We start from the raw sequence: 24485 nt of genomic DNA, 5'->3' as shown, positions 1-24485 counted from the left end.
AGAATATTAAAGGATGTCCGATATTGTATACTTACCATGACATGTCTCCTAAGGTGGAATGGCCGAATATGTCGTGGGTACAGCATTTTTTAATATCGGTTTTCATGACCGATATCACATTTCTGGTATTAATTGTTGTATTCCCTCAAATAATGGCCACACTGAGTAATTCCCATAGGACTGATAATCCTGTCCAATTCCAGTCAACAATCCCTACAGTGATGCTATTGTTCTAAAAAAGTTGAATCCATTGCTAACCAAAACAGCAGCACCCACCCAACAAAGTACTCCACTCCACTGTCCCCGCCTCTGGTCAGTCCACCTACATTCTTCTACGTTTACACTGTAAACTCCTGTTTAGCTTTTTAAAGGGGGCCTATTATGCTCATTTTACACCCTTTGTACATTGGTGTCCTATAGAGCAGCTACACACAATAACCTGTACAGAAAACATTTTAGATTTTCCAGAACCTCCACCTATTCCAGCTGTATTTCCTTTGATTTGTGCTTCCCGCCAAAACGGTCTGTTTTCATTTATTCCACCTCCCCGCATGCCCACTGCGCTGTGATTGGTCACATGCCAAAGTGTCTATAAATTAAACATTTGAGCAAAATATTGTTCCTGTGCATGCTCATTAGTATATTTCTTTATTTTTCTTAAGCTAAGCTAAGTAAACACCCCCATAGTAGGCCCGTATATGACATAATATAGTCATTTTGATGATAGAATGTGTTTTCTTCCACAGTAAATCTCTGTGAATGTTATAAAGTCATGATTGTTACTCCGACATACTTAAGCATTGCAAAGAAAGAAACAAAAGAAGTTGACTTCAGCAGTACCTCCTCAAAAGTACTGAGCCGTTCCCACAAATCCTTACTCAACAATGTTCTATTTCAAAAAAACACAAGCAGAGTGCAAAGTTGTCTGGTCTCCACCCTGCATGAGGTAACACGTCTCCAAACATAGACTCAAGATGGATTAGTCTACCGCCTCCATACAAAGCTCATATTCCACCTTTTTGGCCCATCACAAATACATAATACGTAATACGTAATACGTAATACGTAGTACACTCCCATGCCGTAATGGACACCACTGGGGGTGACATTACTAAACATACTACCTGTCAAATGTGGCGCCGCCAAACGTCACACCGCCAAATACCACACATTCTCCACCTGTGGGAAACACTTGATGTGTAATTCCTCCCAAGGAAGGTCGTTATTGTTGTTGCTAATAAATGATAAGATCAACAAGGCTTTGTTTCTGCAACGTGAGCCCTTTTGGATGCTTTGGATTGTTAATTAGCGGAATTGTAGCTCACTTGCTTGGGCCTTCTTTTTACCGGCAAGCCTTCGCCATATGTTGGTTGCTAGGCAACCGCCCCTCCTTGTTTATCTCATGTGTATTTTGCATAGGGATTGTCATTGGAAGAAGACCCCCCACCACTGGTGAGGGCATCTAAGCGCATACACAAGACATCTTCATCAAATGGAATTATTACCACCTGTTAAAGATTAACATTGTCATGTTATACAAGCACTTTATTGTCCTGCACCTTCCTGGTCACATGACCACCATAAAGGAGCCCACTTCATGAAACCATTCGCAAATATTGACCCAATATTGAAGAAGTATGAAGTATTATTCAAGACGACGCATGCTGGAGAGATGTCGTAGGAGTTACCAGGCATGACTCGCATACTTGAACATACTCGCTGTTGGCCACGTATGCGCTTGACGTGCAGCAAAGTGATGATGCTGCACTTTAGATGGAGCCTCCTGCTTACGGGCTTGAAGTTTAGACACCACACTGACCTACCACGTGTCTCTGTGTCGGGGGGGGGGCTGTCTGTGTGGGGTTCAGATTTAGGATTTAGAGAATGAATTAAACCAAAGCGGCTGCACGGCGGTTGAGTGGTTAGCACACAGGCCTCACAGCTAGAAGACCTGAGTTCAATTCCACCTTCAGCCATCTCTGTGTGGAGTTTGCATGTTCTCCCCGTGCATGCGTGGGTTTTCTCCGGGTACTCCGGTTTCCTCCCACATTCCAAAAACATGCTAGGTTAATTAGCCACTCCAAATTGTCCATAGGTATGAATGTGAGTGTGAATGGTTGTTTGTCTATATGTGCCCTGTGATTGGCTGGCCACCAGTCCAGGGTGTACCCCGCCTCTCGCCCGAAGACAGCTGGGATAGGCTCCAGCACCCCCGCGACCCTCATAAGGATAAGCAGTAGAAAATGAATGAATGAAAGAAACCAAAGCCTAGCTGCCAATTAGCATGCATCATTCCAATTCATCAACACCATTAAGATGTACGATACTCTGGTTTGTACTACATTTTGAAGTAAATTGTTTTGTAAATGTCGTCTATTACACGAGAGCCTTTCATTTGAAGTTTAATCACATGGTGAAAGGAAACTCCTCCTTCCTCGTGGTCATGACCTGCCCCGAGCTGGAGGAGTCTGCTCCCAGTAGAGTCGACCCTCGTTTATCACAGATCATTTGTTCCAGACCCCACAGTGATAAGTGAATTTCCACAAAGTAGGATTCAATATTAACACACCTATTAATTAATAACTAATGTAGAAAACGTGTCTATGACATTCTAAATGTGATTTTGACCATTATTACCATTATTAGAGCCCTGGAGACATAAAAGAATGCCTATTATTCTTTGTTTCCACCACATTGCTAATGCATCGGCGACAAGAACACAAACCACAGCTTTAAACATAGTATGCTACTGAGCTAGCTAATTAGCCTCCAGTTTGTTGGTTTTAAACTTAAGGGTTTCAAACAGAGTGGTGAAGAAGAACAAAGAATCCAAGGTCTTATCACTTCCACACGGAACAACAGGAGACATTTTTTTCACTATTTTAGGCCTGTCACGATAACAAATTTTACCGGACCATAATTGCCCTACAGATTATTGTCGATAATGGTTGTATTGACAACATTTTTTTAAACAATTTTGACATGAATTTTATAGCAAACTAATGAGATTAAATTGTATCAAAAGCAATAAACTTTAATTTTAAATATTTATTGTAATTTGAATCTCAAGAGCTTTTAAATAAGTGAAACAACATGCTAAATTAAACCAACAAAAAAGACAAATGTACAATTTACAGTTGACAATAATAACCCATAACACATATCAGTGTATCAGGGGTTGAGTATTATAATATATATATATATATATATATATATATATATGAGTATTCAGTGTATTCAGAGTGTCTGCCCCCTGGAATGAGTCGGAGAGATAACTAAATGCTGTACCACGGATTCTACTTCTTAATACTTTAGGAGTGGCAAGTATTTGTAATTTCTGGGAGCCAAGTGTTCTACTGGATTGATGGGATTCCAGGAGCTCTTTAAGATCTTCTGTATACTTCCTATGTGAGAAGGAGGACTTTAGACGTCCTTCTAAATTTGACTTCACTTCTTCTAGTTAAGACTCGTGCGGCAGTATTTTGGACTAACGGAAGGGACTATGGTGTTGCTTTTATCTGAGTTTTATAGTAAAAGTTTGAGGTCATCCGGCTCTTTACGTTATGTCACATTGAGTTTGGACAGCGGACGAGTTGGGTTCGGTTTCATTGATGAGTGCCGCTGTGGGTCGTCTTCGTACCAGTGGAAGTTGAAGTGGAAGTGTCTTCTAGTGACGTTACCTGGTAAGAGAATTTGGTGATCAATTGTTGGAATGCTGCAGTAAGGTCGAATAAAACTAATACTTTGTCTGAGGCGGTGAGCAGTTGGTAGTTGTTGGTAGTTTTGGTAAAGGTACTGTTTATGTTCCGTGGTGCATCCTAAATCCTGCCTGAAAGACCTCAAGTAGTGGCTTTGAAGGAAATGGTGTCACTAATTGACAATGACTTTCTCTAGGACCTTGGAGACAAATGGAAGGTGATACTGGGCTGGCGTGAGCAAAGACGTGTCAAAAAATGACATGAAGTCATCACTTCTACGAGTAGAAGGGATGTATGGGTTGATGGTGCTATGACACCCTGTTGACCTAGCCCAAGTGCTGAAGAGGAATTGGTGGTTATACTTGTTTTGTTCAATTAAGGCTGAGTAATTAGCTGTTCTAGCATTACATAGGGCCTTTCTGTAATATTTTATCTTTCCAGGCTGTGCAGATTTCTTGTGAGTGGGTGGAACGCCATTTCCTCTCTAGTTTTTGTGTTTTACGTTTCAGCTCGTAGGTATGTGTATTGTACCATGGCGCAGATGTCTTTGGGTTCCTCTTTTCCACTTTTAACGGGGTCACAGTTATGAGTGCCTACTAAGAGGGAGGTTGTCTCCGAGCACATCGACCTGTCTTTGACTGGTACTGGTATTGTTAATTAAGGTTAATATGGGGCAGTGAGTTGGGGGGGCATTTGTGAATTTATTAACGCTGTTTCCTGTTGTCTGCTGTTTCCAACATTTCCCAAAATGTTGGATTTTCAACTGTATTTTTCGTTTGCAATGTGGCGAGCGACACTGTCTGCGAGCGTACACCATTTTGCACTGACCGATCAAACGCTTCAATAGGCAGCTATGGCATTTGTCATAGAAACCGTGGCTTTTGTTGCCTACAATGATATTAGTGTTTGCTTGCTAGCTTTGCTTGCTCGCTTGCTAACAGCCAGTCATGTGTATCCACTCATGAGTAGCCCCACTCCACATACTGGGAGACAAAGAGGCTGACAGGAGGGTTCACTTTCTTGGTTCATTCCACTACAGACACATGCAGAGTGAACACTCTTGCCATCCAGCCTGTGTGGTGATTTGATCATTTAGTTTTTATTCAGTGAATATGAATAAGCTAACCTAATATGATGTTACTGATGTATCACGCTTGGAACCCTGCCGTGTTAACTACATCGCTCAAGAGTAATGTTGCAGAGGTCGAGTATACAGTATACGTAAAAAGTGGATAAAGTACACACCAACGCTTGTAGAAACAGATCATTTGCATTAAAGCTACAGACAAATAGCATGTTTCCAAAAGCACATTTAAACTGTCTTAAATTCTAACATCAAGGCTAGATTTTCCAATACAGTAAAGTCTCGTTATATTGATATTCTCGGGAGTCGGAAAAAATACCGATATAACCGGACTATCCATATATCCGATCCTGCGCCGAACTGCATTAAAAGTGGGCGGATCTTTGATATGGCATGTAATTTTCTCCTTGAGTTCATGGATTGCGTATCTAGCATGCTTTTGTACTACAATAAATTTTGTACTACAGTAAATAAAAATAAACTTACGCTGTAGTGATTACCGGTTACCGGGACATAATTCACCCCGGAACTATCGATAGGGAAGGTGTTGCCACCCGGAGGGGTAGGCGCGAGGGACGGGTGTTTTCCGCTGTGTGTGCTGTGCTCTGGTGGTGGAAGTGTGAAAAATAAAGTTGACTGGAAGCAGCCGTTCGCCGTGTTCTTTTTTGGTATTGAAATCCTTAAGCAAAGATTGATTTAAGCTGCTTTTGTATCGATATAAGCAGACCAAATTGGCTGGCGGGAGATGAAAAGGGCATCGTAGTAACCGGATTATCATAATAACCGTGTATCGTACTAACGGAGCTAATTATATCATAAAAGACTAGAAATTTGCCGGGAAATGAAAATAGTATCGTAATAAGTAGTAATTCGTTTTAACCGATATCGATATAACAAGACTTTACTGTACTTTATTGTGGAACCTCTAGTACAATATGGGACCTTTAAAGGGGAACTGCACTTTTCTTGGAGTTTTGCCCATCATCCCCAATCCTGATGTTAAACATGAAGATGAACATTTCTTTCCCTTTCTGTGTATTCTAACACCAGAAGTTCATTTTATATATCTCAGAGTTCAGTATCCTTAAAGGAACATTTAACCCCAAAAAGTGTGTGACAAAAAACAAGCGGGAGAACGAGTTGCGGTTCAAATGTGCCCTCTCCGTGTAGTGTGGGCGTGTAGTGTGCTTCGCATTGCTGCATGCCTCATTATGGGTGGACACACCAAGCAGCCCGCCCGCCTGTGTCCAGACCTGTTTGGTATGCAGCCTATTTGCCTGGTGCCCGCTTCCCAGCCTCGCCTTCACAGTGTGTGCCACCTTTACGGCAAAGAAGTTCAAAATATTTGATGGTGGCTGACATTTACACACACACACACGCACACACACCGGTGTCGAGTTTGAGACACAATCAGGAATGTCATTGTTCCTGTTTTTTTATTCAGTCGGTGTACCGATGACAGGGGAAATTCAAGTTCTTCACTGGCAATTTGTAGCGGCCTATTCTTCTTGCAAATCCATTCTCCAGATTCCAGTAGATTTCCACATTTGTCTGAATGTGACGCGTATAAATCACTTTCCACACTTGGACACAAGCCAAAATAACAGCAGTGTCAGGATGAAGCATCCCGAGTATTCCTGCATGGAAGGAGTCATCAGGCCACACACACACATACTCATGTTTGCTCATTTTTAAAATGCATAAACTGTAAATGCAAAATGCTTGATATTGTTGCTATGTTAGACTCTAGAGGTGTCGAGACTGAATTATTTGCTTTTATTGATGGAATGAACAGACTAAGATGGTTTTGTTTTTGGATAAAACTGAACAAATCTCTGCTTAAAATTGTGACTATTTTCCAATCTGGAGGTGCCGAAAGGGAGTATTTGCTTTGCCAATACCATTTGGCAAATGAAATATGCGTCGCTGCCTGGTAAAAAGCAGGTACAGTCGCCCCTTGTTAGTGCGGTTAATTGCACCAATCACAACAGACTGCACGTATCTACAGGGGGGTCGGGGGTTGTGGAGTAAATTAACGTTTGGGTTGGAAGCAGGAAGTCCATAAAACACTGCAGAAAGAGGTGTAGAATCTGGAAGCTCTAGAAAGTTTGTAGCTGTGTAGCTGCTCTATAGGAGTCCACAACTCATTACAAAGCGCTGACAATTAGCATAATAGGTCCTCTTTACGAAAACTCGTGCTCGTGTGTCACAGTAAATGTGTTCACTCTCGGACGTTAGTGGCGGGAAGACAGGAAGTGACTTCAGAGGTTCAGAGCTTTGTTTTCACTTGTTGCGGGTTATGGCCCCAACAGTAGCCCATGTTGTTATTATCATTATTATTGCTTGACATAATAACATATATCATTATAATTATAAAATATAATTTGTGGAAAAAGGCAATAGAGTGAGAACGCGATGTTCGAACCCCAATGTAGTGAGACATGGCTGTACGTCCCAGCAAAAAATGCTTCCTTTTGGATAAAAGGGAAGAACATACACTAATCGGAAGATACAGTACGTGCTTTGTATCAAACAGGGATAGATGAATGGACACGTTTTATAGCATATTAAGTGACATTAATGTGATTAATGATTATTTTACATTGTGGGGGAAAAATGAGTATAGCCCAGGGCCTAATTCTTCTACTCTTAAACGGCTGCACACTAAAGGCTGAAAATGTGTCACAACTTGAAACGCTCCTATGTTGCTTGTGCTATTAGTTGTGAAAATACACCGCATGATGGCACTGCCATTAACCGCCAAAGTCTGTCCTGAAATTTCTCACACAGCTCCTTGCACGCTGCAGACCACCCAGTGTAACTTTAGGGCATTTAGCTGAATCACGATGACACGCATTTTGGGGACTCAGAAGCAAGTCTGTCAAATTTGCATTTCATTTCATCATCAACGAACCATCACCTAATTAAATGGTTATTTTCACAATGAGATGGGAGAAAGAGGCAAAGTGGATTCAGTTTCAATCTGGCTTGGAAACAGGACATTCAGCGAAATGTTGCCCCTCTTCCCCAAATGATAGAGCTATTGATTCATTTCCCCCTATGTTTTATGAAGTACTGCAGTTTTTACTGTGTTTTTTTGCAAAAAAAACAAAACAAAACATAACAACACACATGAAATATTGTCATTTCCAAGATGATTTTTGGATGCTGACTGTGTGTCAAGACAAACTTCTACTGACAACATCCAGATGCTGGTGTAATGTCGAAGTTTTTTTTTTTTTAGAAGCTATCTGCAATTTCCTGTGCTTGTGACACATGGCCTGTTGCTACATTTAGAGAAATACATTGGCCGGAGGATGAGGTATACCTTTTTTGGATGGCTTTCATGTGTTTGCTTCAAATATTGTGGTTTGGGTGCAACACACATCCAATGAATGTAATTCCAAATGAATGGTTTCATGTTTTAAATGCCTTGCTACCTACCTATTTTCTATGACCTTTTTCTACAGTTTCTGGTTAATTGGTGTAAAAGGGCTGCAAAGCAATGCCGATGTGCCTCTCTACTCACGTTAACGGGGTGTGTGTGATTCTGTGTGTGTGGTGTCTACGGGAGGATGGCTAATTACGGGTTTGAATGATTTTGATGTTTTTGAAAGGAGATATTGCATGGAGAGCGCCTATCGTTGCCTGTTTTCGAGGTTATGTGACTGGAAATGATACAACGTGAGAGATGCTCGAAAAGGAAGCAGTGAGATGTTTAGAACTTTCCACGCTGAGAGTGAAATGTTGCTGTGAGTGTGGTTTAACAGACAGGAAGTCACAGAAAGCCGCTGCTCAGCGATGCTTTTCCTGCCACTGCCAAATTCACAGGTCAGTTGCTGGGTGCTACTTTTCTTACCGTATATTTGGGGTCATTTTCTTCATTTTTCTTTCTGTGTGCATCCATCAGTGATTCTAAACTTGTTGATGATGCACCAATTACGCTCTAGACTTTTATCATGGGGCACAAACAGCTGCTGTCAAACAGAAGCATGCGTCTTTCGCTCTCTGAGTCTGAGTGGAAAAGTACAAGGTTTGCAGGAGATGAGATTAAATTCCAGCCGTCTTTTCTGGCCCTGGCACAGCGCGACGGCCCGGATGCCCCTCTGACGCAAGGCTCTGATGGTCTGTTGCTGCTCTAGATGCTATTAGGCTGCAATAGATGCTGTTAGCCAGCATCTTTTTTAGCCTGGCTGTCTGCCATATTGTAGCAGCCACTCTCCTCGCTCGTGATGTGCAGTTGCATGGTGGGATATGTTGTGGTTTGTTTGCAGGACCAACATTTTATTTCACTTATAACGTATATTCTATTCACGTATATTCTTCACTTAACTTGCAGCACTATAGACTTCTATGTGTTATAGTTAAGTACGTTTTATCCTGCAACTTGGTCAGTTGATGTGACATTTTGGAAATACAGTAAAGTCTCGTTATATCGATATCGGTTAAAACGAATTACTACTTATTACGATACTATTTTCATTTCCCGGCAAATTTCTAGTCTTTTATGATATAATTAGTTCCGTTAGTACGATACACGGTTATTATGATAATACGGTTACTAGGATGCCCTTTTCATCTCCCGCCAGCCAATTTGGTCTGCTTATATCGATACAAAAGCAGCTTAAATCAATCTTTGCTTAAGGATTTCAATACCAAAAAAGAACACGGCGAACGGCTGCTTCCAGTCAACTTTATTTTTCACACTTCCACCACCAGAGTGCAGCACACACAGCGGAAAACACCCGTCCCTCGCGCCTACCCCTCCGGGTGGCAACACCTTCCCTATCGATAGTTCCGGGGTGAATTATGTCCCGGTAACCGGTAATCACTACAGCGTAAGTTTATTTTTATTTACTGTAGTACAAAATGTATTGTAGTACAAAAGCATGCTAGATACGCAATCCATGAACTCAAGGAGAAAATTACATGCCATATCAAAGATCCGCCCACTTTTAATGCAGTTCGGCGCAGGATCGGATATATGGATAGTCCGGTTATATCGGTATTTTTTCCGACTCCCGAGAATATCGATATAACGAGACTTTACTGTAATCAGAATAAATCAGATTTTTTTCTTTTTTTTTATAATTAAAATGTAATAAAATTCCTTCCAGTTTTACTAAAAAAAGATAATGTTTCCAATTTTTTGGGCGAGTCATGTTTTAATGTTAATGACAAAATCCAAGCGTATATTAGGATGGTTTGGCCTTGGTGGAGGTTTGTATTCAGTGTAGTTTTTACTTCTGCCAAGGAGGCCCTGTGTTGGGGATGGTATAAAAACGTAACATTTATTTTGATCAAATGTCATGAATGTCACCGACAGGGAGTCGTTCTGAAAAGGGCAGAGGTTTGTGTTCGTTACCGTCTTGGGGCTGTTAAGCTAAACTTTGTTTTCATGTTGAAAGCTGAGTCATGCTTTGCCCAGGAGATTGCCAGCATTTTCCTTGGCACTTGGTACGGCTACATAGTTTTGTGACAAATGAACATAAGCTGCCAAAAAGGGAAGCGCTGTCCCTCTTTCCCCCCCACAAAAAGTTGAGCGCCATCCTGCTGCCTCCCACACGGGCTATCACAGCGTCCAGCAATGAGCGTCATATCATTGAGTCATTTCCCTGACAGGAACCCGGCGGATCCAGCAAAAAACAGCGCCTGTGCTGACCATGTTCAACAACACGGTGGTGGAAAGCCCACATTGTGTCTGCCAGCAGGGTTTTTGGGAAATACATTGCTGGTGGAATGTCGGAGTAGCGCATGTCAGTCACAGTTTACACAACGCGAGACACCAGAGAAAATTGTTTGCTTTGTCTCACTAAACCAGACTTTAAACCATCTTTAAATGTCACTTAGATGATTTCCCTGAAAATCAAATGAATATGCCATGTTTACAGTCAGATGGGGAAGTCCTACAAAAAGACCAATGATACTGTAATTGTCACGACAGTGCACAGTATTCCTACAATGCCTCCCAAACAGACAATAATGCTGTCATATGAACGATAGGCAGTGAATAGTCCCAGCAGTGCATGATATGATGCCATACCTCTAAAATGGGCAACGATGATGGAATAGTCATGACCTATCACCTGATTTGGATTTAATAGTTACAACAGTGCATGACATGCCGCCATGCCTCAAACACGATGCTAAAATAGTGATGGTAGTGCATAATATGATTCCAGAAAACTGTCGATGATGCTGGAATAGTCCCAGCAGAGCATAATATGCTGCAAATGGTACCAACAGTGCATAATTAAACAATAATTGTGGAATACTCACAACATTGACATGCTGCTATGCTTCCAAAATGTGCAGTGATGCCGAATTAGTCCAGACTGTGGATGATGTGCTACCATGCGTCCGACACTAACAATGACGCATCAATAGTCACAAAAGTGCATGATATGTGATGCTTGATGGCACAAATATTCCCACCAGTGCATGATATCCTGCAGTATCAAACAAACAGCACTAGATTAGTCATTGCAGTGCTTGATATGCTGCAATGTCTCTACACATGGGTACTATAGTCATCATGACAATGCATGATATGCTGTGAAAGTTACAACAGTGCATAATATGTTGATACCGGAATAGTCATGACCGTGCATAACAAAGCCTTCAAGACTGTAAACGATTGTAATGATAGTCGAATAGTCCCAGCAAGGTCCCAAATGGACAATGATACTGGAATAGTCATGACAGTGCATGATATGCTGTGATGCCCCCAAAACCTGCCAAATCGCCACAACAGTACAACATGCTGTGATGACCCTGGCATAGTCACAACCGTACATCCTTAGGGCCTTTAATTTCCACTTCAATCATGGACACAATCAAAACAGCGGCAAAAATCTCTACAAATTCCTCTATTACACAGCAAAATTGGGAAAAATACAAGTTTATAGAGCCCTAGACACTATGATGATGGCAGTAAATGACCTGCTGGGGTACCTCCATAACAGGCAGTGATGGTGGAACATTCATGACGGTGCCGAATATGCTATGATACAGGAATAGTCAATAGTCAATAGTCAATACAGTGCATGTTATGCTGTGGTGCTTGCCAAACAATTCATGGCAGAGAAACTTGCTGAAGAACTACAAGGGGGAAGATGTATACCAATTGGGAACACTTTAATAATATGAACATGTTGCTAGCTGGGCTATTCCATCGCTACTTGTGTGAGGGGGGAAAAAAACGACGAGCTGTTATCTTGTATCTCCACCACATCAACAATGGTGCCACCCGAGAAAAAAAAAAGATTTTCAGTAACTTGAGCTGAAAGTGGCTGATAAGTCAAGTTTGCATCCCTCAGTGTTTGCACTCGCCACATGCAGAGTGAGTCATTGCTTAGTCGCCCTATTGGCTTAAACTGCCTCCTTTCATGGTCAACAATGAGCTCAGCTGAGGAGAATAAAGCCAAGGGGCGATAGGGGCGCATTAGACCTTCTGGGAACGCTCCCTTCGCCCATGGATCCTGTCTCTAATTGGTTGTTATTTCAACTAGCAGTGCCATGTGGGAGGGGTGGAGCCCCACAGTCTTTGCTGTGTTCTCTGCCGGCTGAGATTGACAGAAACCATCGCATCTCCGTGAGAGCTGCAAAATTCAACCTGAAGCAAAAACTCCTGGAATATAATTCAGCGTTGCAATCAAACTGGTATGCCCATATGCCCATGAACCTCCTCGGCCTAATGTTTCAGTCTTTTCAATCACTGCCGTGTTAAATTGAATTTGCTGCAGGCTATTAGTGCTGCGTGCATATCTGCAATGGCAAGTTGACAATGCTAGCAGCTGGCAAGATGGTGGTCTATTTATAGGGCTGCAACTGCTGATAATCTTGACTGAGAAGCTGTCAGTCAACAGCAATTACACACAAGTCAAATATAACGCAATATTCATTGTTGGCTATGATAGAGTATTGCAGGGAACACCTCTCCCGTTTGGACTTAAAAGGTAAAGACAGAAAACCACATTTTGCATTGAATAGAACATGTTTAACACAACAAAGGTAACATGATGTAAATATTAAATAAAACATATAGTATTTAGAATCTAAAAAACTTAATACAAATGTTTAGAAAACAATGCATGATTAAAAACTACACAGTAATGTATGAATAATATAATAAATGGATGCAAAAAAGTCGTGTTTTTTATGTAATCCTGCTAACAAACAAACCAAAATGAACTCCACGCTGCTTGCCAACGATGAATGACTTTATTAGATAAGCCGTCTGTTCGCCAGTCTATTGATTAACCAAAAAGACATTTGCCTGTCATTAACTTTTTGTGGCGTAATGTGGAGCATGTGTTCAACTGGATCCAAATTCCAGATGACACATGCATGACAAATGCATCTGGTTCTGTAATCACTCTTCCATAAACGCCTGGGTCCGTCAAAGAGGGCCCCACCCAGGCAGGAGCTGTATATATACTCTTTGGGCCGTAATGCGCTGACTCGCATCCACGCATCAGCCGCGCGGCTCCTCCCCTTCCTTTTCATGACGCAGCAGCAGCTCAGCCTCCTGGTCAGGACAAGGCAGCTGTTGTCATGGATAATATGCAGCCTGCCTGTAACGGCTAATGGCCGCCTCGCTTGTCTGCTGCCAGACAATGCTAATCAATGCTGGGATGTAAAACAAATGAAAGCAGCTGACACAGTATTCATGCCCCTCTAATTAGCCTCTATTAACTGCGCCTCGGCCTCAAGCTTGTTGAAATTTCATCACAAATTCAAAGTAGGATTTTGTCTTCTTTTGCACTGCTTTCTGATTTCTAGGAATATGTCCACATATTTTTGCCCATAATGAAGTCAATCCTGATTTTCAGTCAAAAACCAGGTGGACAACTGAATCCCTTCTTTTGCCAACATACCAACTTGATTTCTCTGCATGTTTTCACACATTTTTGGGTAAAAATACAGTCATAACCCCTTCAATCCTGAGTTTCCAAAATATGCCCATTCATTATCAGCTGAGGCTGCACGGTGGCCTAGTGGTTAGCATGTTGGGCACATGGTGAGGAGATCTGGAAAATCAGGGTTTGAATCACCGTTGGTCTTCTCGAGATTCCAAAAATATGCCATTAAAAATATACCAAAGATATAAATGTGAGTGTCTCTCACATCTCTACCGCCCAAAGTCAGCTGGGATAGGCTCCAGCTCCACCCGGGAACCTAATGAGGATTAAGCAGCATGCATGAATAGATGGAATTACCAGCGGTACAAACTTTACCACTTCTTTCTGCAGCAAAGAGCCTCCTTTTGCCAGCACATATTGCTCCTATAGATTTGCTTTTATACCTTTATGCATATTTTGGGTCAACTGAATATGCTTATGATAAGAAATCACTTAATATGCTTGTTAAAGACCAGCTATACGGCAGGACCACCTCTTTAGCCAGCATAGCACCTTGATGTTTTTCATGGATTTATTCACAATTGGAACAAAAATAAACTCAACCCCAATTTTAAAAAATCAAACACTTTTGATGTACAATCTGTACAGTGGAACATTTTAGTTTGCCAGCGTATGTAAAATAAAAAAATAAAAAAAACAACCTTAAACTGTATTATGGAAAGCAGGAAGTGAACAAATGTAACAGTTACTGATTGTAAAAGTACCAGATGGAGGGGTAGGATTTAATAAGCTTTGCTTCTTCCTACTCCTTTTGGACATGTGGAACTGGGAACTGATTATGGGATGCACTCAATTGTAATCTGATGCATGTTCTAATGAAATAAAACCATTACCATTACCATTACCATTACCATTACATTACCATTTTGGATCCAAATCACCAAAGATGAATCATATTTTAATCCAAAATTCATTAAAGACCATCTGTACAACATAACTTCTATCACCAGCACTTTTAAAACAGATTTGTGCACATTTTGTGTCGAAATCCCACAAAATCAACTGAGATTTTCTAAAACAAGACAATAAGCCATGACTGCATGTATGATGGACCTTTCGCCAGCATAATGAAGTAGTATAGTAGACTAAACTTTCTTCTCAACATTTTAAGGCTGATCATAAGTTCCAATGAGCGGATCATAAAACTTAGTCAAAGCAAAGTTTGAGACATAGTCAACATTTTTTTAATCACTAAAACCTTTCTACTTTCCCCTCCTCCCACCACATTTAACTACTCTGTCTGGATGGCTTACATAGGAGGCCCCCACCCCTGTCTTGTTTTAACTCTACCTTGGACCTGCAACTTTCACAAAGACAGTTCAAAGCAAATATTCTTCACCCTGCAGCAAGGATGTGTGTGTGTGTGTGTGTGTGCTGACATTGTGACCTCCAGTGCCACCAATCCTGGGAAAGACGAGTGTGTGTGTTTGTGCGTGGGTATATGTGTGTGTTTACCCACCCCCAGGCTCTATTAATTCTTCAACCCGACATGAGCCACTCCTGTCCCCCTGCACTAAAAACCGCCCATGGATGTCAGCTCTTTGGTACACACACACACTCTTCTGGTGATTCCAGTAGCAGCCTGAGGGTACTACCCAGGGCAGCATCACAAGGGTGATGTCACCTTGGTGATTGTGTGTGGTGGTGGGTGACTTTGTTCAAGCCTCAGCAGATCATGCGATGAAAACATACTCCCGAGCTTCATCATGACATGGGTCTCTCAGGACAGGCAAGATTCTGATTGTTTTGTGTCCATCCTCATGACAGTCTGGCTGCTGGGCATTTCTTTTGCACTTGTAGCACATTTTCGAAAAAACAAACTACAAAACAACTACTTCTTTTACCAGCATAGTGGTACGATTTTCTCACAGATGTACTTATATTTTGCGTTAGCTTTTATGATATCAGTCTTGATTTAAAAAAATAAAATAGAAATACAGGTAAGTCCATCATGACTTCCTATATAGCTGAACAATTTCTTTTGCCAGCAAAGCGTAATCTTTCACCACAATTTACACACATTATTGCACATTTAGGGTCAACTTTAACAAAATCAACCATCCTTGGACATTACAAAAATGTCCATTTATTTGCTTAGCTTGAACAAAATCAGCCCTGTGTTTTACATCATGAATAACTACAGTAGAACTCTTTCTTTTGCCAGCACTGTTCCCTGGTAATGATACATTTTGGGTTAAAATCACATCCGATATATTTAAAAATACAATAAAAAATCCATAATGAAAAAATACTTTTTAGCAAAATCAACCCAGATTTGGCCCTCAAGGACTATTCTTACACAGAACGTCTTTAGCCTGCAAATCTCTTCTTTCACTAGTTCATTCATTTTCTACCGCTTATCCTCACGAGGGTCGCAGGGGTGCTGGAACCTATCACAGCTGTCTTTGGGCAAGAGGCGGGGTGCACCCTGGACTGGTGGCCAGCCAATCACAGGACACATATAGACAAACAACCATTCACACTCACATTCATACCTATGGACAATTTGGAGTGGCTAATTAACCTAGCATGTTTTTGGAATGTGGGAGGAAACCGGAGTACCCGGAGAAAACCCACGCATGCACGGGGAGAACATGCAAACTCCACACAGAGATGGCAGAGGGTGGAACTGAACTCAGGTCTCCTAGCTGTGTGGCCTCCACGCTAACCACTCATCCACCATGCAGCCTTCTTTCACTAGTATAGTTCCCAAATTTCTTTGTAGGTTATCACACATTTGTGATCCACTGAAATAAAATCATAGCAAATGTGCCACTCAAGGATTATGCCGACTGAGAAGCTTGTTTAGCCTGCAGAGCACTTCTTTCACCAGCATAGCGCCCCAACTTTTATGCATATTTTCATACATTTTGCGTTAAACTTCACAAAATCAGGCCCGATTTTCCCCTCAAGGGCTATCTGTATAGTGAAACCTCCACATTGTGTGCCAGCTTTAAGAAAACCAATCGTGATTTTTAAAAATAAGCCTATCATGACTAACATGGCGAACTATGGCCAGGGGGGGACCACATCCGGCCTGCCAAGCATTTGAGTCAGAGTTGCTTCCAAAGTTTTTAACATACAAGCTGGCAAAATGACTTGCGAGTAGTCAGAATCAGTCAATCTGAGACAACCTTTAAGTAGCTTTTCACATGCAGCGATCCAGACAAGTACCTCACCCATGATGCCAGACAAAGTCAACTAATATGTGACACACAAGTAGACCTACCCACTGCACTGTCTGGGAAGTAAAAAAGGAGGGACGTTCACATACTCTTCAAAGGGGACCCATGATACTTCTTCCACTTTTCTGACCTGTAAGTGTTCTAAGAATGTCGTGTTAAAGAATACCAATGTTTCAGCTCACTTTGACTTCCCAGTGAGCCTTCCTTACGTGGGCGTGCCAGGGTCCAAGCTGTAGGCCTTGGCTGTAACACCTGGGAGTGGGACCAATCCCAGTGGAGTGGGCGTGGCCGCAGGCGGCCTGTGGTTGGGCTTTGACAAAATCATTCCAGATTTGCCTCTCAAGCGCTGGCCAAACTGTGAAACAACTTCTTTTGCCAGCATAGTGACAGATTTTTCACACATTTTGGATCAGCCCTGATTTTTAAATGAACCCATCTTGGCTAACTGTATGGCAAAAGACACATTGTAGGTCCTACTAATTTCAATCATATTAACTTCAGTTACCAGCTGTACACCAAAACTGGCTTCTTCGAACAGCAAAGCGAACGTAATGTTACACATATTAATGTACACTTTGGCTCCACATTGTCCAGAATTATGACCATATTCTGTGTCCTCCCTCTGCTCCTCCAGGTGGATCCAGAGACCAACCAGGCTGCTTCCAGCAGGATCAGGCTGACCCTTTGAGTCTCGTGAGTGTGTGAGACAGGAAGGCCTATTTGGTGCTGTGAACGCAGCTTCGGGCCTCTGTAGGGGGGCGCTTTTGGAACAGAGAAGGACCCATAAGGCGGCTGCTGGGATACGTGGGCTGCTTACTCCACCGCCATGACCACTGCAGTGCAGCCTAATGAACTGATGTTTGAATTTGCCAGTAACGGGATGGATGAAATCAACCAGGTACTGTACATGTCTTGGTCTCATTTTGCCTTTAAACGTAACTGAAGTTAGCTGAACTGGTTTTAAAATTATGTTTTTCTTTGTTTTTCTCGAGCTTTTTTCTCAACATCACACTTTGAAAAACGCTGGTCTAATCTGTTATTTATACATGGATTACAATTTAATATTATGTTTATCTGTAGATTTGTTGCAGTTGTCTCTTATCATCTCTTATATGCTTAATGCATGTCACAGTTTTACTATTCTTGACAGTATAATGTATCCTTGGGAAACTTTGTAGACGGGTGGCTCACAGGCCACCTTATTCATGTTATAATCTGCTTGCATTGGGGCTACATGGGGCAGATGCATTTGTGGTGGGAGAAAGAGCTACAGTCAGTGTGGCTGTGACCAGTCCAGGGTGTACAACTGGGATAGGCTCCAGCCAGACTCCATCACCAGAACAGACATTTATTGCATTAATTATCTCAGAAAAATAATCATAATCACAGTAATAACATTAGCTACTATTGGGGCCATAACCCAGGACAAGTGGAAACTCAACTGGCTTCCCATCCTCCATACATCTGTCCGCCCATCACTAAGGTCACCTAGGAAGACATTTACTGTGACACACAAGCAATGTCTACTACATCAGGCAGTATAAGTGTAAAGCCATTTAAAGCTGCCCTTACAATTCAGTAAATCAGCAGCCACAGCAGGAAGTATGATTTCCGGAAAAAAGGAACTAAGTCTGTTTTCTAATTCATGTGTAATGTCTTATTTTCTCGGATTATAGCTTCTATATTGGGTATTACAAGTGTAAAGCTGATTATAGGGGTGTTACTTCATGTCAAGATGGCTCTAATACTGTTGAAAACTGTGTTTAGAAGATTTTAAGCAGGTTTGTTTTCTATGCCATAAATACTAAAATGCTACATTTATTAATACGGAAGTGGACATTTGGTTATCGCAACCTGTGCTAAAGGAGCGGCGGCTGTACGTTTACAGTGCAGAAGCAGACTGTGAGTGTGGACTTTTTCGTAGATTGGAGCAGATGTTCTGCTTGTTGATATTTGAAAGACTTGTCCCACCGGCTAAACTTGGCCACTGGGAAGCTGTCATCTTTTCAACTTAACAGTCTGACAAACCTGCAGTAAGGTCAGGGTGCATGGGAGGGAAAAACAGGCCAGGTTAGCATGAATATGTTTATATGACACTGTAATACAGTATGTATCTTTGGCTTGGCTGCCCTACCAAAAGCACACCCCCCCCCCCACACCTTCTCCGTCCAGTGGAGCAGGCTCTAGTTGTGTGCGTTAATGTGAGCTGGATCCAGAATGACGGGTTGTCACTGGATCCCTGACTAGCATTTGTTTTGGCCTAACCCGACCAACCAGTTTACAAGGCGGCTCGAGAGAGGATGGGATCATTCCCTTCTCAAAGCTCTCACATTGTTCTACTGCTTTGGCTTTGTTCCTTGCTGCACCCACCCTGTTAAAACAAACTTCATCCTACCCCTCCCATGCCCCCACAATAACAACTGCCTACATATTTTCTCTTAGATGTATTTATACTGGCTATAATACACTCAACGAGAATATAAATGCAACACTTTTGTTTTTGCTCTTATTTTTCATGAACATTTTCTATGTACACAAAAGGCATCTCAGTCAATATTGTCTAAATCTGTGTCAGTGGGCATTCTTCATTCATGATTCATGAGCTACCCACTTCACAGGTGTGGCATATCAAGCACCATTGTTGCATAGGTGGGCCTTAGGGCAGACACAATAAAAGGCCACTGCAAAATGTGCAGTTTCACTGCATTGCCTGAAGTACAGTATACACTCATTAAGAGCATCCCAAGAATGGGATGTCATTGGGTGACATGTCTGGTGAGTGTGGTGGCCATGCGAGAACTGGGATGTTTTCCGCTTCCAGGAATACAGATGTGTTAACATGCTGCAGCATGCCGAGGCCATGCTTGTGGATGAATGACACAACAATGGATCTCAGGATTTCATCACAGTATCTCATGAATTCAAAATGCCATCAGTACAGTAAAATGCACCTGTGTTGTGGATTGAGTCGCCAGTGGGGACAGCGGGGGGGGGGTAGTATGGGCTGGTCCGTATGTTATGGACAACCATAATAGCTGCATTTCATTCATGTTTTCAAGCATGCGAGCATGTGTGGGATGCTCGGGTTGGTGTATATGACTTGAGGCAAATGGTGGCCACACCAGATACTGGCTGGCTTTCAATCATGTATAGATTCATGTATAGATTATGAGTCATGGATGATAAATGCTCAATAACACAGATGATATTTGAGCGTGTAAGTGTGTGTAAGTACATAGCGAGCCCTACTCTTGTAGTTGGTGAGTCGGAAACTCCTTAAGGTGCCTCATTTCATGACATCACAGAGTCTTTACACTGTCACTGAAAGCCAGTAATTCATTTACTTGTTTAAATATAATTTACCACCTAACTGAAACTAATTCTTTCTATATGATATATAAAGAATCTGCTGCTGCATAATATTATTATTTTAACTTCATTTTGTTTTGCATTATATGATTTGTTTTTATTTTTACAATTCATTCATTCATTCATTCATTTTCTATACCGCTTATCCTCACTAGGATTGTGGGCATGCTGGAGCCTATCCCAGCTGACTTTGTGCAAGAGGCGGGATAATGAATGAATGTCATTCATTTTAACAATTAAAATACATAATAAATTAGGTATAGTTAAATACAGGGAGGCTCCGATTGTTGACAGATGAACATCGGCCAAATTCCGCAATGCTGCTGAAAGTTGATTAGAAAAAAGTACGGCGAGAAACAGTACATGTGTGCTGTGTCTCATGGGGTTGCTAACACTCACTGACAACAGACACACTTTGTCCCGTATTGCTGCATCTGCAAAGCCTGGTGAGTTCTATTTGACTGCTTCACACAGGCTGTGCCAATCCATGGCAGCGTGTTTGATCACTGCCTTATCATATCATCATATACGTATGGCTGTTTCATTTATCTTGCACCTAATAGCTACGTTTATTTCGCCTAACATCTCATCTTCGGACTCCAAATGTGACTTTTTACGATAGTGACATTTTGTTTTAAACAAACAAGCAATGCAGTTAGTTAGGAGCTTGTTTTTGTCCCATGGGAAAGCTACAAGTGGATGTAACGTATATGGGGTACAGACTAACTTTTTAAATCAATTTTGCTTCCTGTAGTCATTATGCTAATGATGTCTTATCCTCAAAACACTATTTGTGTGTGGTTGTTTAATGAACTTACTAAGCACACAGTATGTCCAGCCTTATGATGGTGATACTATATCAGCTGATGTTGAAGAGAAGAATATTTGCTACATGTCTGTAGCTTTTTAACTGTAACTTTATACCTTTTTATATCATGACAAATGACCACAAAATAGCATAAAGACGACGCCCACGAAACACCAATAGCTGACAGCCTGAATGGTGATAAAAGTTGGACACCGCCTCTCGGCCAAAGTCAACTGGGATAGGCTCCAGCATACCCGTTACCCTCATGAGGACAAGCGACATTTTTTTTTAAATTTTGTGCTCAAGTATGTTTAAATGAAAACAAAAAATTACATTAAAACAAAATGAATAGGAAAAAGTTCATATTACCAATAATTACAGTAAATACAAATACCATAATGAATTATTTTACTGTAAATAGTAAATATGTATGAACTGTATGTGATTTTAATAATGAATTGAACTATATGTTGATTCTTCCTGTGACTTCCCTGCATCACGCTGAAAGTGGTTTCCAATACTGTATGTTACCCTTCCCCTGTTGCCAAATAAGGGAACTAACATATTAGAAACAGCTTTCAGTATGACTCAGTGCAATGGTCATCACAGTCAGTCAACTGACTAACTGACTGTTATTAAAAAAAAACAGCTTTTTTTTGTTTTCCCAAAGGCATAATTGTGAACAGCACTATTGTGCTGTGATCATCACTACAGTGGAGTGTGCAGGTGGTTCTGATGTAAAATAGTCCAAAAAGCAGAAGGTTATTTTTTTGTTCTTTTTGAAAAAGGGGAAATGCAAACGAGGAAACATTAAAAACAACAAAGAGGAAATAGCCGTTAAAAGTCAAGTAGGAGTCACTGCAACATCCCTCTCTGTCCGTCTGTCTCATCAACACTTTGACAAGAGAATACAAGCTCGGAGGAAGACATCAACATCAAAACATCTGCAGAGACAACAAGCTGTGTCAGCACGCTGTGGGACATTTGACTGTTAGGGGAGTGGAGCCAACCAATAGTCAAAATGTCTTCACACACACACTTAACTCTCTCAAGGACATCAAGCATCAGCGAGCTCAGACAGGCACGCTTGTCCTCCATCTTGATAATGTGTCTCGTCTTATTGGGAAACATTCCACTAATCTCTTCATATATTGTTTGTAGCCAAAGCAAACGTTGTCCGAGGTGGCACGGTGTTGTTGGTCCATCCTCATCCATGGAAGACTCTCTGTCTCTCAACAACAGACAATTTACAATGGCTACAAACAACAAAGAGCTCTATCAGCTCTCTGGTTAAAGTGTAGCCCAAATGTGCAGGGCTCCATTTTAACCCCCCCCCTCCAAGCCGCCTGAACACCTGGTATGCCCCCAAGGTCCACACCAAGAATGGACACTTGTCCAAAGACACAGATAAGCCTTTATTCCCGTTCCTCCTGCTACTTTTAATGAACTGTGCCTGAACACACACACAAACAGATGCAACACTGTATTTGTTTTTTTGTTTTTTTTTTAGCCTTTTGTGTGACTTCAGGATTGTGCAACATTCTTTCCTTTGTAGATGACGCTTGTTTGGGGTATGTGTTTAAAAAAGAGAAGAAACACCCAGCATTGTTTCATTTAACTGCTTAATAGTCATGACTCCCTGAGGCAATTTTTAAATTGTTTTTCCAAACTGAGGAGCAACAACCCGGTTGATTTGTAATGTATTGTGCTGCTATCTAGTGGTGAGAAGATGGCACTGCATCTAAAACTAACAAATTACAAAAACATGCAAACACTGCAGGAAAAAAGAAAACAATAAAATAAAATCCAATGGAAGTATATTTTATACATTCGAATGTATGTTTTTTAAAATGTTATTTATTTACTTGTTTTAACCCTAAAATTACAGTGGGTTATATGTAGAACTGTGTGAGAAATTTCAAGTCAGTCCCACCCACGGGGCTTCATAGCAGCACAATCATGTGGTGTTTTTTTTTAAATAATAGCACAAACACAGCAGGGGTGAATGCTATGCCAAATGTTCACCCTTCTGTGTATAACGCTTCAGGAGTGGAAGAGTTACCTCAGACAAAACACACCACAGCCCTCTATCCTCTGCTACGGAAATTAGGTCACCGCAGAATGAGACACACCTCTGGGTATGATGCAGTGCAATCTACAAGCACACTAATAATAAACACATTGTTACATAAACACCAACAAATAGCATTATTATCTCAGTCAAGGTGGAATGTATGATTAATCCGCTGCTGTAAGTACTGTACATATACATGCATATAGATATACATATATGCATATGGATATATAACATGTTTTTGATGGCATGCATTGATATAAGCAGCATATGTTAGAAAGGAGGTTTAAATAAAGTGAAAGGCTCCCTCCAGAACTCCCAGAGCACATTTAGTGTGAAATTGACAATAACAGCATCCACATTGGCTGGTTTTATTAACACTTCTGAGCCAAGTCGGCCGCCTCCTTCCTGTCTTTTTTGGGGAAGGGGGGCTCCCTGCAGACTACTCCAATGTCTGCAGAAATGAGCTCCTCTCCGTGCTACGTGTCCTCACTTAGCTCAAATTGCACAGAGCCCGCTAGGTTTTATAAGGCTGTAAAAAATACCCAGGTTGTGTTATTAATCTGCAGGGCTTTTTCTCCCTAATATTTTACAACTATTGAGCCGATCCACTGCCTCCCACTCAGTGTGTGTGTGTGTGTGTGTGTCTGTGTGTGTATGTGCGTGCTCAGCTGGATGACCCGTCAGTGTTCCCCGCAGTCATCGTGGAGCCGGTGCCCACCACAGATCTGCTGCAGGTGTACTCGGGCCTGGAGTCAGACGCGGTGACCAACGGCATCATGATGGACAACACGCTCCAAGTGGTGGAGGCGCCCTCCATCTTGGTGGGAGGGGTGGACCTCTCAGGTTGGAAATTGATTGCTCTTTTGCCTAAAATCTACAGTCACCGGACACTTCATTATCTACACCTGCACAATCTACTACAAGGTTTTACCCCCAAGGACATAAACTTACTAAAATACACTACAGGCCAAACTTTTGGAACGAGTGGCTACTTTGCAGAATCCAAGACGTATTTTGAGTTCTTTCACACTTTTATGTGTGTTCATGTTCATCTTTCTTCCACTTTGACACAAATATTTTTTGCTTTTGTGACAGATCAAATTTCTAAACAAATCTTATCAAATGCACTTTGGCATTTTTATGGCTTAAAAGTGCTCTGAAATGTTAACACGTTACTGAATCACCTCTCTCAAAAGTTGTTGTTCGGATTATAAAAACATACGTAAATATATCTTTGGTATTGAATGAGTTAAGGGAGAAAAAAATCCTAGCCTTCATGGCCCCATGTGGAAAACCTAATAACTGGTTGGGGCAACCTGAGCGACAACAAGTGGAATCAA

The 24485-nt window shown here is 41.5% G+C and overlaps 1 protein-coding gene across 6 annotated transcripts in view; it reads left to right on the top strand.

The window, feature by feature from the left end:
- elf1 (E74-like ETS transcription factor 1) overlaps positions 1–24485 on the top strand; it is a 48601-nt gene that overhangs the window by 16071 nt on the left and 8045 nt on the right. For 5 of the 6 annotated variants that reach the window (XM_058076298.2, XM_058076303.2, XM_058076302.2 and 2 more), the window contains exons 2-3: positions 17526–17789; positions 23814–23988. In XM_058076298.2, coding sequence (XP_057932281.2) covers positions 17718–17789; positions 23814–23988 — 247 coding nt within the window. In that variant the 5' untranslated portion in view covers positions 17526–17717. Of the gene's footprint in view, positions 1–17299; positions 17440–17525; positions 17790–23813; positions 23989–24485 lie in introns of those variants that run through there. The other variant, XM_058076304.2, reaches the window with a different exon arrangement.

This window comes from Doryrhamphus excisus, linkage group LG23 (genome assembly GCF_037039965.1).
Source record: "Doryrhamphus excisus strain RoL-2023G ecotype Guam linkage group LG23, RoL_Dexc_Guam_v1.1, whole genome shotgun sequence".
Classification (NCBI taxonomy): Eukaryota; Metazoa; Chordata; class Actinopteri; order Syngnathiformes; family Syngnathidae; genus Doryrhamphus; species Doryrhamphus excisus.
Note: the sequence above shows the minus strand (reverse complement) of the source record. Positions and strands in the feature narration are given on the sequence as shown.